Source organism: Pan paniscus, chromosome 16 (assembly GCF_029289425.2).
Source record: "Pan paniscus chromosome 16, NHGRI_mPanPan1-v2.0_pri, whole genome shotgun sequence".
NCBI lineage: Eukaryota > Metazoa > Chordata > Mammalia > Primates > Hominidae > Pan > Pan paniscus.
In genome coordinates, this window is record NC_073265.2 from 71,421,009 (window position 1) to 71,436,821 (window position 15,813).

Genomic DNA, 15,813 nt, shown 5'->3' on the forward strand with positions numbered 1-15,813 from the left:
CCTGAAGATGTGTGTAGAAGTTGAAAAAGATTATATACTACCAAAAGGTAGGCTCTGTCCTATGAGAACTAAACAAATTCTATAACATTATACACATTCTTAATGTAAGCATAATTGTGAAATGTAATAGTCATACAGAACAGTGCACAAAACAAAAATCTACTGATCTATGATAACTTACCTCAAAGTGAACACCCACCATAGTTTACTACATGGTATAGTCAAGAAACAGAACAGTCTTAGCCCTCAGAGGGCCCCAATGCCATTAAGTATGAAGGTAACTGCTATCCTAATTTTTATTGTAATAGCCTCCATTTTTTTTAAATCACCTAACCATGTAACCCCTTATACTCCACAGTTCAGTTTGGACTGCACTTCTTTTTGTTCTTTTTTAAAAACAGGGTCTTGCTCTGTCACCCAGGCTGAAGTGCAGTGGTGTGATTATAGTTCACTGTAGCCTCGAGCTCCTGGGCTCAAGCAACCCTCTTGCCTCAGCTTCCTGAGTATCTGGTATTACAGGCATGCACCACCTGCCCGACTAATTTATTTTTATTTTTTTAGAGATGAGGTCTTGCTATGTTACCCAACCTGGTGCACTATGTTTTGAACTTCATATAAATACAAACAAACACTTTTTGGGGGAAGTGAAGTGGCTTCTTCTGCTCAACATTATATTGTGAGATTCACCTATCTTTTATATAGCTGTAGTTTTGTTCACTGAGATCATTCTATAGAATTCCATTGTATGAATATGCCATTATTTATTTATTTATCCATTTACATGTTTGAGTTGTTTCCAACTTTTGGCTACTAAAATTTTGTTGCCATGAGGCCAGGTATGGTGGCTCACGTCTGTAATCCCAGCATTTTGGGAGGCCGAGGAGGTTGGATCACTTGAGGTCAAGAGTTTGAGAACAGCCTGGCCAAGATGGTGAAACACCATCTCTACTAAAAATATAAAAGTTAGCTGGGCGTGGTGGCGTGCACCTGTAGTCCCAGCTACTCAGGAGGCCGAGGCAGGAGAATTGCCTGAGCTCAGGAAGCGGAGGTTGTAGTAAGCTGAGAGTGTACCACTGCATTCCAGCCTGACCAATGGGAGTGCCTTTTCTCAAAAAAATAAAAATAAATAAATAAATAAACTGTTGCTATGCGTATTCTTGATGCACATTTGCCTAGCTTTGTGTTGTGTATATACAGGTACAAATGGGAGTAGATTTGCCAAGCCACAGGAAGTGCCTATCTCCCATCTTAGCAGATCATACCAAATCATATTCCAAAATAGTTGTACCAATTGATATCTCCACTAGTTGTGTGGGTGAATTCTTGTTGTTCCACATCTTTGCCACCACTTGATAATATCACTTAAAAATATTTAACCACTCTAGTGGGTATGCAGAAGTATCTCACTTTGATTTTAATTTGCATTCCATCAATTAGTAATAAGTTGAATAGTCTTTCATGTTTATTGGCCTTTGGAAGCCTCTTTTATGAAGTACCTCTTCAAGTCTTTGTACAGTTTTTCTATTGGATTGCTGCTCTTCTCATTTATTTGTAGGAATTCCTTCTATATTGGGGATATAAGTCTGTTGTCTGTTACAAGTGGTATAAAGGTCTTCTCTAACCCTGCGGTCAGCCTCCTTATTATCTTAATAGTGTCTTTTGATGATCAAGCTTTTCCTTTGTCATTAGTGCTCTTAACATGCTATTAAGAAGCTTTTTGCCACCCTGAGGTCTTGAAGATATTCTCTTATACTATCTTCTAAACACTTCATGGTTTTGCCTTTTACATTTTAACCAACAACTCACCTGAAATAAATTTCTGAATACATCATGAGGTAGCGGTCTAGTTTCTGGAATCTGGTAGAAGCTTCTACAAAATCCCACATAAATGCAGCAGCAGTTATTCTATTTTTTTTTGAGACAGAGTCTTGCTCTGTCGCCAGGCTACAGTGCAGTGGTGTGATCTCAGCTCACCACAGTCTCTGCCTCCTGGGTCAAGCAATTCTCCTGCCTCAGCCTCCTGAGTAGCTGGATTACAGGTGCACGCCACCACATCCAGCTAATTTTTGTATTTTTAGTAGAGAGGGAGTTTCACCATGTTGGCCAGGATGGTCTCGATCTCCTGACCTCGTGATCTGCCCGCCCTGGCCTCCCAAAGTGCTAGGATTAGAGGCATGAGCCACCGTGCCTGGCCAGCAGCAGTTATTCTCATTCTATTATTAGTACCAGGTGTTGTTGTATAGTTACTACTACCACCGATTTTACTGTGGTACAAAGATTAAGTGAGATAAATAGTGCTTAACACAGTGACTGTTATATAATATTTAATATATGATTATATCAATCATTTATAATTATTATTTTAGTTATGATTATGATTATAGTCCCAGAAATTTTAAAAACAAAAAGAAGGAAGGCCATTACAGGGCAGTTTATAATTTTTTCTACTAGTAAGCACAGAAATGTATATTAACCATGAATATCTTCCATTTGTCTTCAAGATTGGTGAAATTTTTAGAAAATGATAAACTATGCAAAGTTGGCAAAAGTTTGAGAAGAGGCAAGTTCAAATATTTATTGCTAGTTATAATGTAAATTAGAACAGTCTTTCTTGAGGAAAATATGGATCATAATCCTTAAAAATATGCATACTTTTTGAGCTAGCTATAATACTTCCAGAAGTTTATCTTAACCAAATAATCAGAACTGTGTATATAGATATTTGTGTATATTTGAATATGCATAGAACAGTGCAGATTTATGAATCTGAATGTAATGGTGGTTATTTCTGCATGATAACTGAATGATTCTTTTTCTTCTTCTGCATTTTCCTAATTTCTGCAATAAACATACATTATCTTTGGAACAAAGAAGAAAAATGCCCGTTATAAAAATTTGGGATGCCCATTTTATAATACATATCATCTTTATAGAAAAACATAAAGATTTCCAGAAGGTTTACATTGTAAAGACCACATCAATAAGAGAAGAAGTCTATCCTAATTACATAGCCAACATTTACAAAATAATATTTTGTTTTGTTGTCCTGGTATTTTGTGTGTTTTGTGTACATGCTTAAAGTAAAATACATATACAGAAAAACATTTTATGACTTAAGCTAAAAATGCAAAATTATTCAAGTGTAGGCAGTGAATGCCATTTTTCAGTTATTAAAAAATAAGTCTACAATCGAATAACTGTTCATGTTTGAATTGAGGGCATTTCATTTTTCTCCAAAAATAAGCCGCAGTCTAAGTTCACCTGGTTTAGGAAACACTAAAACATCCCATTGATTGAGAGCTATCATTTCTCCATCGCTATCATTTTCACCTAACCTTTCTTTTAAGTCATCCAGGCATCGCTGAAGGTGGACTTCTCCTGCTGTGACTAAAACGTGCTCTCCTGTTTCCTGAATTAAAATCTGGACACAGGGATCAGCCTGGTTTAACAGTTTCATTCCTTTTACGAGCTGAGGCATCTCACCTAGGTTAACAAAATGAAATAGATTAAACATGATATAAGAACTAACACAATTCAAAGACAATGGCTCTGGCTACTGAAGGGAAAATTACATTGAAATAAACTCTTAAAACAACAATTTATTTTTCTTCCAGATAGTGTAGTGATGTGAAGAAAACTACCTTCTAGTAATTTTTTTGTACAGATAGCAAACATGACACATCCGCAAGCTTACCATCAAGACTCCCAAAGCTGATCTATATTACTTCTTCAAATACTCTGCAGATACAAGCTACCATCTTTTTACTTGTGAATTCACCTAAATCTTATAACGAATGTATACATTATATACCTAGAAATGAAACAGAGCATTTCCTCAAACATCACCTATAAAATCAACAAATAAGCAAAAGAAACATTTAATATGATATTCAAGAAACTGTACCAGAGCCTCATATTAAAAATAATTATTTGTGAAACTGCTTGCTAGAACTTGGGTTTTAGAATACCCTAACGAGCTACTTTATCTGGTGAGCTAAAGGCATCTTCTGCATTGTGTTCTGCATGTGTTTTTCATATATAATTGCTTTTTCCTGGGAGTTGAGAGTAGGGATAGGGACTGTGACCTACATCTTGGGTTTAGCTGCTTTTTCACCCCCTTTCCACATACTCAACTTCTACTGCTCCCTCAAGGCAGGTCCAAGGAAGTCTCCTACAGCTGCCTTAGCAGAAACCTTGGTCTTGAAGACGTTTTTATGCAGTCTTGTTTCAATTCTACATTTGAAGAAAAGACTTAGCAACTCCTCAATGCTTGGTTTTCAGCATGTCAAACAAACAAAATCACAGGAACTTTCTGCAATGCAATGATTTTCAACATGCCTTATAAAAGTCGATTAACTGGGAGCAGGAATATTAGAACTTCTATACCTATTTATTTTTGAAATAAAGTTCTAATAATAACTAACATTTCATAGTACTAACAATGTGCCAGACAAGCACTTTACATATATGAGCTCATTAACGATGAGGCGGTATGATTATTGTTCTCATTTTATAGATGAGGAAACAGGTATAGAGAAACTAATAAACTTGTGTTCAAGGTCCCAGACTAACTAAGTGGCAGAACCTGGTTTAGAAGCTGCGCAGCCAGCCAGAGAGCCCATGCTCTGCGGATGGATGTCAGCACCCTTGTAGGTCAGGTGATCAAAAGCCACATATGGAATGCAAAGAATCCCAAGGGAAGACGGGAAGTGGGATTTCACTGTGTCCAGGGTTGACAGAGGCACCTTCATTTGTTCCTTTTTGGCATACTGTAATTTTTTTTTGTCTAATTAAGTGGATTTTCAGATATTATCTAGTGTTAACTAAGCCTTCACAGAATTTTAAACCTGGCTTAAAAGGATTCCTGCAAAGATATCACTGATAATACTATAATACTAATAACATAAGCACATGGGAATAATAAAAAAAGAAATGGCAAAGCTTTTTGTCAGCTCTCCATCAAACAAATTATAAAGTAAAAACAATGGTTATCACCAAGATGAGATCCCAACAAATATTTCTGAAAAAATATATACACACTTAAATCTGTCTCTTCAAGGTAAAATAAAGGTAACAGTTTAACAATAAGAAAAGTTTTGTTTTTTTTTTTTCAAAAGAAATTTGAAACATGGAGACAACATTTTGAAATCAGGTGTTTGAAAATGTTGCCGCTGACAGCTATTTGGTTGCCAAAGGTAACATAAATACTTCATCTATAATGTATAAAAACCTCTTACAATTTGGAAGGTGATTTTCTTAACCTGTTCTTAAAATCACCAAATGGATAGTTCAATAAAGATATAAGAATTAACAAACCTTCTAATTAGTGTAAGAAAAATGGACTGCCATCAGGAAAACTAGATGTTCACTATATACATTTTACCAAAACCTTTTAATAATTGGGAAAATGGGATACTAAAATGGATACTGTGATTTAGTAAAGGAAGCCAACGAATCATTCTTCCCTTTGGACTATGCAATTTTGTGAGGTGCCTTTTCCAGCGATAATGGTCATTAAAATCAAGTGTTTTAACAAATGGAACCTAGAAGCTGACCTTGGAATGGCTATATCACAAAGTGTTCAGGCAAGACCTTCAAAAAGAAGGAAGCATTATTGTGGTAGCCAGCCTCCAAGATGGCTCCAATCATCCTTGCCTCCTGATATTCACATTACTGTGCAGCTCTCTCCAACAGTGAGTCATGGCTGGCCTGTGTGACCAACAGAACACTGTGGAAAGGATGATGTGTGATTCCCAAGGCTAGTTCACAAAAGGCATTATAGTTTCTGCCTTAGTGTTTCGGAATGCTGGCTGCAGCCAATCACCATGCAGGACACTCAAACAGTCACGTAGAGAGGAACTGAGATTCCCCAGCCAGCACCAACTTGTGAGCCCATGTTTGGAAGTACAGTCAAACCTTCAGATGGCTACCACCCAAGGTGATGTATGACTACCACTACTTGAGAGACACGATGCTGAACGCTTCCAAATTCCAGACCAAGGGAACTATGAAAAATAAGTGTTGTTTCAAGCCACTAAATTTTGAAGCAATATGTTACATAGTATTAGACAACTAAAACAATTATAAGCCACAATCACAAATCAATATTATCTATACTTATATGTACATACTGTATGTATCTTCATCAAATACAAATAAAATTAGGTATTTGATTTTCATCTTAGTTTTTAAATAATTTCTATTTTGTGCTTCATAATGTATATAAAACAGCACAAAAATTCATATATGTATATAAGCATAGGTATCAAAAAATTTTTTTAACTAATATGGATAAAGGATAAAACAATTCTAGAAACAAATTACTCTGCTCAGATAAACAGGATTTCTTGGATTCCCACAAGTGAAGATCCAGCATTGTCTCTGAGGCAGTGATCTGAATTCTGACCTCACTGCTTCCTAACTGTATGGCCTTGGGCAAATTAATTAACTTCTCTAAGCTTCAGTTTCCCTCATGTGAAGATGAGAATAAAAAGAGTATCCTAATAAACAGGGCTTTTGGGAGGATTAAATGAGATAATCAATGTACAATCCTTAGTACAGTGTGTGGCATACAGCAAGGATCAATTATAATGAAGAAAATAATAATTGCTTTGGAACATTTGTAGTTCTCTGTGTTGAGTTTGTAGTTGACCTGTGGGCATGAAGTAGAGGGTGGCTGCCATGACATTTTGACCCCCACTTGGGAAATTAGAGAAAGAAAAGTGGAAGAACAAATGCTCACGATTTGCTTCTCCCTGAAAGAAAAGAAGCAAACTGTTGTCTTCTGGATTAATCTAGTTGTCACAATAAAAAAAAAAGAGAGGACATGGGGATACGTGGTCTATTCAAGAAAAACAATGAATGTGTCCAGTGCCTCTCAGAGGCAGTATTACTGCAAAGTCTTTTAAGAGAGTGAAATATCCCAATAGTCGTCAGACATGTAATCTATGAATAAGGGGGTCACTGCCCCAAAATAAGGATGAGCATAAGTTACTAGGGCAAAGAGTAAACAGACAATAAATATCCTCTGAAAGCTCATAGGAACAAGGAAGGGAAGTTTCCCCAGACATTCTGAATGTAAAATAACATGTGGACAATGTAAAAACACCAAGAAGGCAAAACAAAGAGTACAAAATTCAGACACTGAAAAATCAAATGGGGTGCTTCAGTAACACAGTCAATAAATGCAAGGTAAATCCAGTAAAAACAATATACTTAAAGGGAAGAAAATAGCAATACTCCTTTTAAAATTATGAAGAAAATTATGTGCCCCTTCTAACCATTTTAGTTTATTTTTTACAAAGTTCAGATAAACTTAATGTAAACACATGAGGAAGTACACTTTGGCCTACAAATTGATAATCCTGAATAATTCTATTTATTAGACTATCTCATTTATGGAAAGGAAAGGAACTTAATCTTACTATGAATCAGCTATAGTACAGGAAATACACTAGGTACTAGAATCCTTCATCTCATGTAGCCAGTCCTTCAAAGAAGCTGGTTCTTTAGGGTTGGGCTTTTACTTAGCTTCCATAACAGAGACCACAGACTAGCACATAACCATAACAGAGCCTTTTAAAAATTATAAATTTCTATTATTAAAATATCACATCTTAGGCCAGGCACAGTGGCTCACACCTGTAATCCCAGCACTCTAAGAGGCTGAGGTGAGAGGACTGCTTAAGCTCAGGAGTTTAGGACCAGTCTGGGTGACATGGGGAGAACCCATCTACAAATAATAAAAAAAATTAGCTGGGTATGGTGACATATGTCTGTGGTCCCAGCTACTTGGGAGGCTGAGGCAGGAGGATCTCGTGAGCCAAGGAGGTCAAAGCTGCAGTGAATCGTGATTGTGACTGAGCCACTGCACTCCAGCCTGGGTGACAGTGAGATCTTGTCTCAAAATAAATAAATAAACAAGTAAAATTACGGCTTAAATTATTTTTTCCTATTTTTAAAATGTATGTGCAAATGCAATAGAGAGAAACTAAGTAAGAAAGAGGATACAAATAAATAGTAGAAACATCTACGAATAAGCTATGGTTGCCAGACTCAAATATCACAACTTAAATAAAACTGAGTTTTCTTGTATGTATTTCTTAGGATTGAACACGGTAGACAGGGGTTAGAGCCAGCCTAGTGAGTAGAATAAAAGAACAAAATCACGAAAGGCCAGGATCTGAACAAGCCTAAAAGAGGAAGCATGTTTTACACAGAATGGGATAAATCCGTGTAGCAACCAAGGCACTGTGTCAGTCCACAGTGACAGCCCACAAAAAATTCCTATCTCGAGGCTGAAGGCAGATGGCTATTTACTAGGTCTGGCCCCAAAGGTCAGAGGTCCAGTCCTCCAAGTATCTGCTCTAGGGATCCAGGGATCCTTAATGGCTAGGGGTATGTCTTAGAACTTGAGACAGCAACGAGTTCAGAAGGCTTAGCTCCAGGGAGAGGAGGGATACATATGTTCAGGAGCAATGAGGCCATTATACACCTCAACAGAAAACTACCATTTTACCATTTGTCCTTTGGTTTCCTTAAGGCATGGTCTGGAGATTCTTCACTGACAATCACTAGCACTGGAATAGCAAAGTCACAGTGATTCAGGATTAGCAATAGTCATGGGACATGAAATACAAAAGTAAAAAAGGATTGACTAGGCAAATACTATAAGCCAAAGACTAAGGAGTTGTTATTATATGGTCAGGTGTATGTGAATGTCAGGTGGCCAGCAGGAAAGGTGCAGAAAGTGGTTTCTAAACAGACGGGAAATTCTCAGTGTGCAGATAATCTGTCAAACCTAGAGGGAAGAGGCAAATGAAGGATTCTGAACTAAGGAGCTTGAGATAAGATTCCAACTAAGAAGAAGTCACATAAAACATGAACTTTGGCCGGGCACTTTAGCTCACGCCTGTAATCCTAGCAGTTTGGGAGCCCGAGGCAGGCAGATGACCTGCGGTCAGGAGTTCAAGACCAGCCTGGCCAACTGGCGAAAGCCCGTATCTACTAAAAATACAAAAATTAGCCAGATGTGGTGGTGGATGCCTGTAATCCCAGCTATTCAGGAGGCTGAGGCAGGAGAATCGCTTGAACCCAGGCAGCAGAGGTTGAGTCAAGATCACGCCAGTGCACTCCAGCCTGTGCAACAGAGTGAGACTCCGCCTCAAAAAAATAAATAAATAGATAAATAAACATGAGCTTTGCTAAGCTACAATCCTATGCCAGGGTTGTGGGGGATGTAGAGATGACCTTGTCTTTGCCATCAAGAAGATGCAGTCTCCCTGGACAGCAAAGGTACCTGTAACCATGGCATGTTCCTAAGACAGAGGTTAGATGCCCTTTGAAGAGTTGCTTCTACTATAGACCTCAATGAAAATTCATTATATACTGCTGAAACAAGTCATGAGGAATCAAATACTAAATACATGCATATGCTTTAAAAGTATAATAAACATATGCTTTTAAAAATAAGGTCATCTTACTTGGATGTTTCGGTTCAACAGCAACTCTCACAATAGGAGTGGCTTCGAAGTTGAGTGGTATAAATGGTGGGCAGGATGGCAGGCTACACAGTGTTGCAGATTTCAGCACAAAATCTTGAAGGCCTCCTATTCCTGTAGGAAGAAAAGATCCATACGGTCAATAAGGGATGATAAATTCTGAATTTATGTCAGAAAAACAGCAGCATCAACCCAGTATATGTGTCACAGAGCCAAATGCTTCCAAAATGTTGCAAGAAATGAGGCGGACCTGCACTGTTTTTTTTTTTTTTGTACACCTGGATACCATTTGATTGCTGTCAAAATACAGAAATTCTGCCTTTTGTTTCCCACATGTACAAATCCTATTATATCAGATTGGGCTAATGCATAGCTACTTCAACCACAGAAATGATCACTTCCAGATATATTTGTCTGAAAACACTGATTATTTCTAACACTTAGTTGGTTTTTAAAAATATATTAATTTGATGAAGATGTGTCTCTACTGAAATAATCTTCTGCCAAATCCATCTGCATATGAGTAAAGGGAATTTAGAAACTTAAAATGTGATGTTGCTATGTAGTATGTTACCCTAAGCCACCCTCCATACTCCCCCTGTTTTAGAAGGGAATCCTAGTCAACCCCTTCCCCCTGCCATACACTCACTTCAGACTTTTGGCTGATGATTGCATGAGACTCTGAAGGTTGCATATTTGTCTTTGAGCAGATGGAAGCAAAAAGAATGTCTTAGAAAGAGTGATAAGGGGCCAGGTGCGGTGGCTCACGCCTGCAATCTCAGCACTCTGGGAGGCCGAGGCCGGCGGATCACAAGGTCAGGAGATCGAGACTATCCTGGCTAACATGGTGAAACCCCGTCTCTACTAAAAATACAAAAAATTAGCCGGGCGTGGTGGTGGGTGCCTATAGTCCCAGCTACTTGGGAGGCTGAGGCAGGTGAATTGCTTGAACCTGGGAGGCGGGGGATGCAGTGAGCCAAGATCGTGCCACTGCACTCCAGTGTGGGCGACAGAGCGAGATTCCACCTCAAAAAAAAAAAAAAAAAAAAAAAAAAGAGTGATAAAGAGGCATATTGAATCTCACACCCAGACTATGAGTAGACAACATTTTAGAACAAATTAAGAAACATATACAAAGGGCCAGTGCAGTGGGTCATGCCTGTAATCCCAGCACTTTGGGAAGTCAAGGAGGATCACTTGAGGTCAGGAGTTCAAGAGCAGCCTGGGTAACAGAGTGAGACTTCTTGCTACAAAAAATTCAGCCAGGCATGGTGGTGCACACCTGCCTATAGTCCCAGCTACTTGAGAGGTTGAGGTGGGAGGATCGCTTAAGCACAGGAGTTCAAGACTGGGTGACAGACTGAGACCTCGTCAAAAAGGACAGGAAAGGATAGGACAGGAGAGAGAAAAAGAGAGAGAGAGAGAGAGAGCGAGAGAAACACACACACACAGGCCATTTTTGTGCTTTTGGGTTGAAGAAAGGAAACAAAGAAAATCACTTTGCTGTCCTTAGTTGACCAATTGATGTAAAGGTACAGGGTGATGGGAGGCCACCGAATCACACATCCAGACTGGTGGAGGGGAACTGAAGCAGAGGCTTCAGGTACACAAACTTGGAGGATAATTTAGAGGTTTCTTGTTGTCTGACTACACAGTATGGAAACCTCCCTCTAACATCCACCTGAACATCTACCGTCAGACATCCACTAGAATTTACCACCTCACTACATTAACAGATAGCTCCAACTTTAAGAAAATCTTCCTTGCAGTATTCTAAAATCTGTCTTTCCCCAATTCCACACATCGTTCTTAGTGTGTGGAACCTCCGAAGGTTCACAAAAAATGTGCTTCTTTCACTTTCACCAACTACCTTTTGGATTTTGAAAGCATTTGTCAGATCCTTTTAACTCTGTTCTGCCTCACATTAAGTATCATTAGCTCCTTTAACTAATCAGCACAGGACATGATTTACAGACCTTTTGTGTGCATGGGATCCTCTTCAGACTAAAGTTTCCAGGATGTTAAATTCCTCCTGTGCCTCCAGTATACTTCTTTGGTCAAAGTCTAAATTTCTTATTATTATACCTCTTAGCTCGGCACACACAGTAATACCTGGCTATAGCTTCTTGTTTACATCTCCCATTGGTACTATGATGTAACAGATCTGGGTCTAAGTTTCCACTAAGTCTACTAGAAATAACATCTCCCTAGAGGCTAAGGGTTTAGGAAAACCCCACAGTAAATATTCCCTTTCAAACCTCATTCATCCTGCTTCTGACCTCTGACCAGCATGCATTTCCTTCCTGCACACACAGCACATGGTTTCAATGAAAAGATAAATGCTGGTCTTTCCTCTGTATTACCAGGGATGCAGACTGCAGATGGTCAGTATATTTTAAACACTGTCTCTTTGAACTTCTGGTTTACATTTTGCTGTTCCAATTACCGAATCTACTCTTGCTATTTAGATATGCCCAGATTTGCTAACATGATTATAATTCTCCCAGAAACAAAAAGTCAAGACCACAATGTTCATAGCTAAGATTAGAATTTATGGAAAAAGCAATGCTCCAAAGATAGTAAAAACTTCACTACCTGTACTACATGTCAACATTTTTACTTATTTTTAAATATAATTTTAAAATCTAGGAAAGGGAGGACCATTAAGATGATCTAGATGAATCACTATAAAGTGACTTTAAAATTCCTTTTGAGAATTTCTTGATTTGCTATCAATTATTAAATGCACAACTTGTTCTTTACACAAAATACAGTCTGAAGCAACTTTTTGTTTTTAAAAATAACATCAGCAAGTACAATCTTGAAAAAGGACATTATACCCACAATCCCATCATTCTAATATTGCCACTATTTTCATTTTTATATTTCTCTTTTTTCTTCTCTATTGTCACACATAATTTACACTGTTGTAATAACCATAAACTTCTTGTCCTTCTTTTTTCTAATTAAATCATGTGATTTTCATTTCAGTCACTTTAGTGAAAATTATAACAATTAGGGACAAAGAATTTCTTCACAGAAAGCACATTTGCTAAAGCATTTTTCAACTGGAATTGGGGGATGAGAAGTATGTTCCCTCCGGGTAATCATTTCAGAATTCCCAGGGTAAGAAGAGTGATAGCATGGGGGAATAAAATTCAAAATTAGCATGCCATTGATTTGATTTTAGTCACTATATTTATTTTCACATTTCATGGATTATAGAGGGCACCAGTATTTTTTTATGTTCATCAAAAAAGTACATGTGATTTACAAGAAATAAAAGAGACAGCAGGTTGAGGAACATGGAGCTAAAGCAATTTACTAGATGCCAAGAATTCTAGTTTTTATAGAAACACCAGTACTTTTGTCTGATTGAAGATAAGTGATCAAACCCAAGCCCTTTATGATCCTGATTTTTCTCTATAAAACAAATAAAATTAAATAAATTGGCATGTGAACTCTATGTTCACACAGACTGGAATGACAACTGGGTACATAGGTCCTTGCTAGACTGTATACTACACCCTTCAAATTCCTCATACTCAAAAACCAGTATTTTGTAAAGACTGTTGAGCCAAATTTTTTTTTCTAGGCTGTCCCAAATGTTTCCCTTTAAGAAGAATTTCAGAAAGAAATATTAAGGAGAGTATCTTTTATGATAAGAGACTGAAAAAAATTGTGTGAGGCTTGAGAGATGAATTCACCTTCTGTTGAAAACTTTTTTTACTATTCTTAACAACTCCCTGTTGCACAGGTTTAATCAATCTAGGATGAGGTTACACTGGCAAGCAGGAAGATGGTAAAACCATTAGTGAATACTAACACTGCTTTCTGGGGGCGAGCCTGTTAGCTGTCTGGATAGGGAACAGAATTACCATCTTCAGGCAAATTTGGATTTGTAAAGTGCTCTTTCATTGTACTGTTACAATTTAATTCTAACATTATTAGAATTTTAAAAATTTGTGGGAAAAAACGTTAGAATATGGTCTCTTAATCACCAAAGTTTTATTTCAAACTGACTTTAACATTCTTCACCCAAGAACCATCAACCTGTTCCTGTTAACCTGTTTAAGCTGAATTAATGGATCTCTTTAAACCTTTGCAGTAAATGCAAGTCATATGTCATGAACATCCACACAGCCTCATGCCTGTGAGAGAACATCACTTTGGAAGAGAGATGAGGATTTTTTTTAAGTACAAGCTCCCCAGGTAGTGGGAATCTAGAGAACCCTTAGTTTTGAAAGACCATCTTCTGCTTTAGGCCCCCTTGCATTTGGATACCAAAGCAGCTCATATCCTCTGTTTCCAATTTTATGCCTTGGTTTTGCATCTTTCATCAAAACTCAAGATTCTGCGCTCTTTGACTCAACTACAAAGAATAACAGGGAATCCACACGCTTTATAACTCTTGTCAACCTTTTCCAAGCCTGCTTGGCCAGCATCTCCAAAGTGGATCAGTATTGCTTAACTAAGGTTTTCAGAAGATGGGTCAAGTCTGTCCATCATGCTAAACAAGTCCATTAAATCAACTGCCTTTTAACTTCTTGGTGTTATAGTAGGCCTTAGGGAAAAATCTTGCAACTATAACATCACTATGTCATAAATTTTTTTCTTCTCATAGGAACAGACTGAGCTAATAACAGTTTTTTGTCTGTTTGTTTTTGAGACGGAATCTCGCCCTGTTGCCCAGACTGGAGTGCTTGTGGCGCGAGGTCAGCTCACTGCAACCTCCGGCTCCTGGGGTTCCAGCGATTCTCCCACCTCAGCCTCCCAAGTAGTTGGGATTACAGGTACTTGCCACCACGCCCGGCTAATTTTTTGTATTTTTAGTAGAGATGGGGTTTCACCATGTTGGCCAGACTGGTCTTGAACTCCTGACTTCAAGTGATCCGCCCTCCTTGGCCTCCCAAAGTGCTGGGATTACAGATGTAATAATAGTTCTTACACATATTACTTCAAGATCTGTGGGCCCTTTTCTCAGAAGAGAAACTACCCAGTAAAATGAGAAGAAAAATTAACACCTAAAGAATGAAAACTCTTTTTTCCTGGAAATATGCTGGCTTACTATCTTTGTATTTGAGAAGAGGTAGAAACTTGTCCCTCAGTGTCCTGAACAAGTTGAGTTTTATAATGTGTCACTGTAAGGTCCCAATTTATGCCCCAAGAAAGGATCCTGAGACAGCCAGACTACCATCATTCAGTTAGGAACAGACTGACCCAATGGAGCTTGGTTCTCATCAAGGGAATAACGCGGTTCTCAGTGTGGGGGTCTAGGATTAAAACAGTGGAAGAAATTCCATATGGGGCTTGGAAACAGAGTAGAATGCCTGAGTGGGGCCTAGTATTTTATCATCTCTTGGTGTGTCCTAACAGGACAAAAAGAATCTACAGAGGATCTACCCAAAAAGGATCTAACCACACTCACAACTGTATCATTTTCTTGGTGAGAATGAAGCTCCATTTGGGTCAGTCTGTTCCTAATAGAATGGTGGTGGTCTGGCTTTCTTATGATCCTTTCTTGGAGCATAAATTGGGATCTTACAGAGAAATTAGAGAGAACTGAGGTAGAGCTGCCAAGTCTTGGTGGTTTTTTAGGAGCTGGGAAGAAGGGACAAGAAGGAAACAAGAATAAAATCCAGATTCCTGGCATGGACAACTAGGCAGATAAATTACTAGTTCAAAGCAGTTGTCTATTCTTTTAGGTTTATAACTTTTATCATTTGTATTAGTTCTTTATGTAATAAACATTTGAACTCTTTCACATTTTTTTTTCTCCAGACTATAGTTTCTCTTTTCATTTTGCTTCTATTTTTTTCTCTACAGTAACTTTTTGAGCTTTTTCCATTTGGCGTCTAAGTTTCAAAGCTCAGGAAGCTGTGCTTTCAAATAATTGATAAACAGTTATTCAACTTCCTGTTAGTCTTTCAATGAGTTCAGTTTTAATGGCAAGGACCAAAATAGGCACTTCATAGATTCCTCAATGAATGAGTGCACATAAGCACAGTTGCGGTCTTCACAGAGTTTAAAATCTGGTGAGGGACAAAGGCAAATACACGGTTAATTACGATACAATGTGACACATCTTATAATAGGAAAAGTATACTTTTTGTTCATGTGAAGACAGAAACCGAAAAGGTTATGGGCCTCCTGGAGAAAATGGCATTCAGGAGTATGGAAATAACCACACAGAGGACATGGGAAGGAGTGATGAGGTGTGGAAATGGCACCACTGGATGTCTAAGTGAGAAACCAAGGTCATTATTGACAGCTGCAGGGTGGAGCACAAGGCACAAGTGAAAAGACTTTTCCA

General features: G+C 38.1%; 1 protein-coding gene across 4 annotated transcripts in view; it reads right to left on the reverse strand.

Annotated features, from left to right (window-relative positions):
• EFL1 (elongation factor like GTPase 1) overlaps positions 1-15,813 on the reverse strand; it is a 132,597-nt gene that overhangs the window by 24,133 nt on the left and 92,651 nt on the right. For all 4 annotated transcript variants that reach the window (XM_034939286.2, XM_034939287.3, XM_055098262.2 and 1 more), the window contains 2 exons: positions 9,483-9,614; positions 3,336-3,483 (listed from right to left, as the gene is read on the reverse strand). In XM_034939286.2, coding sequence (XP_034795177.1) covers positions 3,336-3,483; positions 9,483-9,614 — 280 coding nt within the window. The remainder of the gene's footprint in view (positions 1-3,335; positions 3,484-9,482; positions 9,615-15,813) is intronic.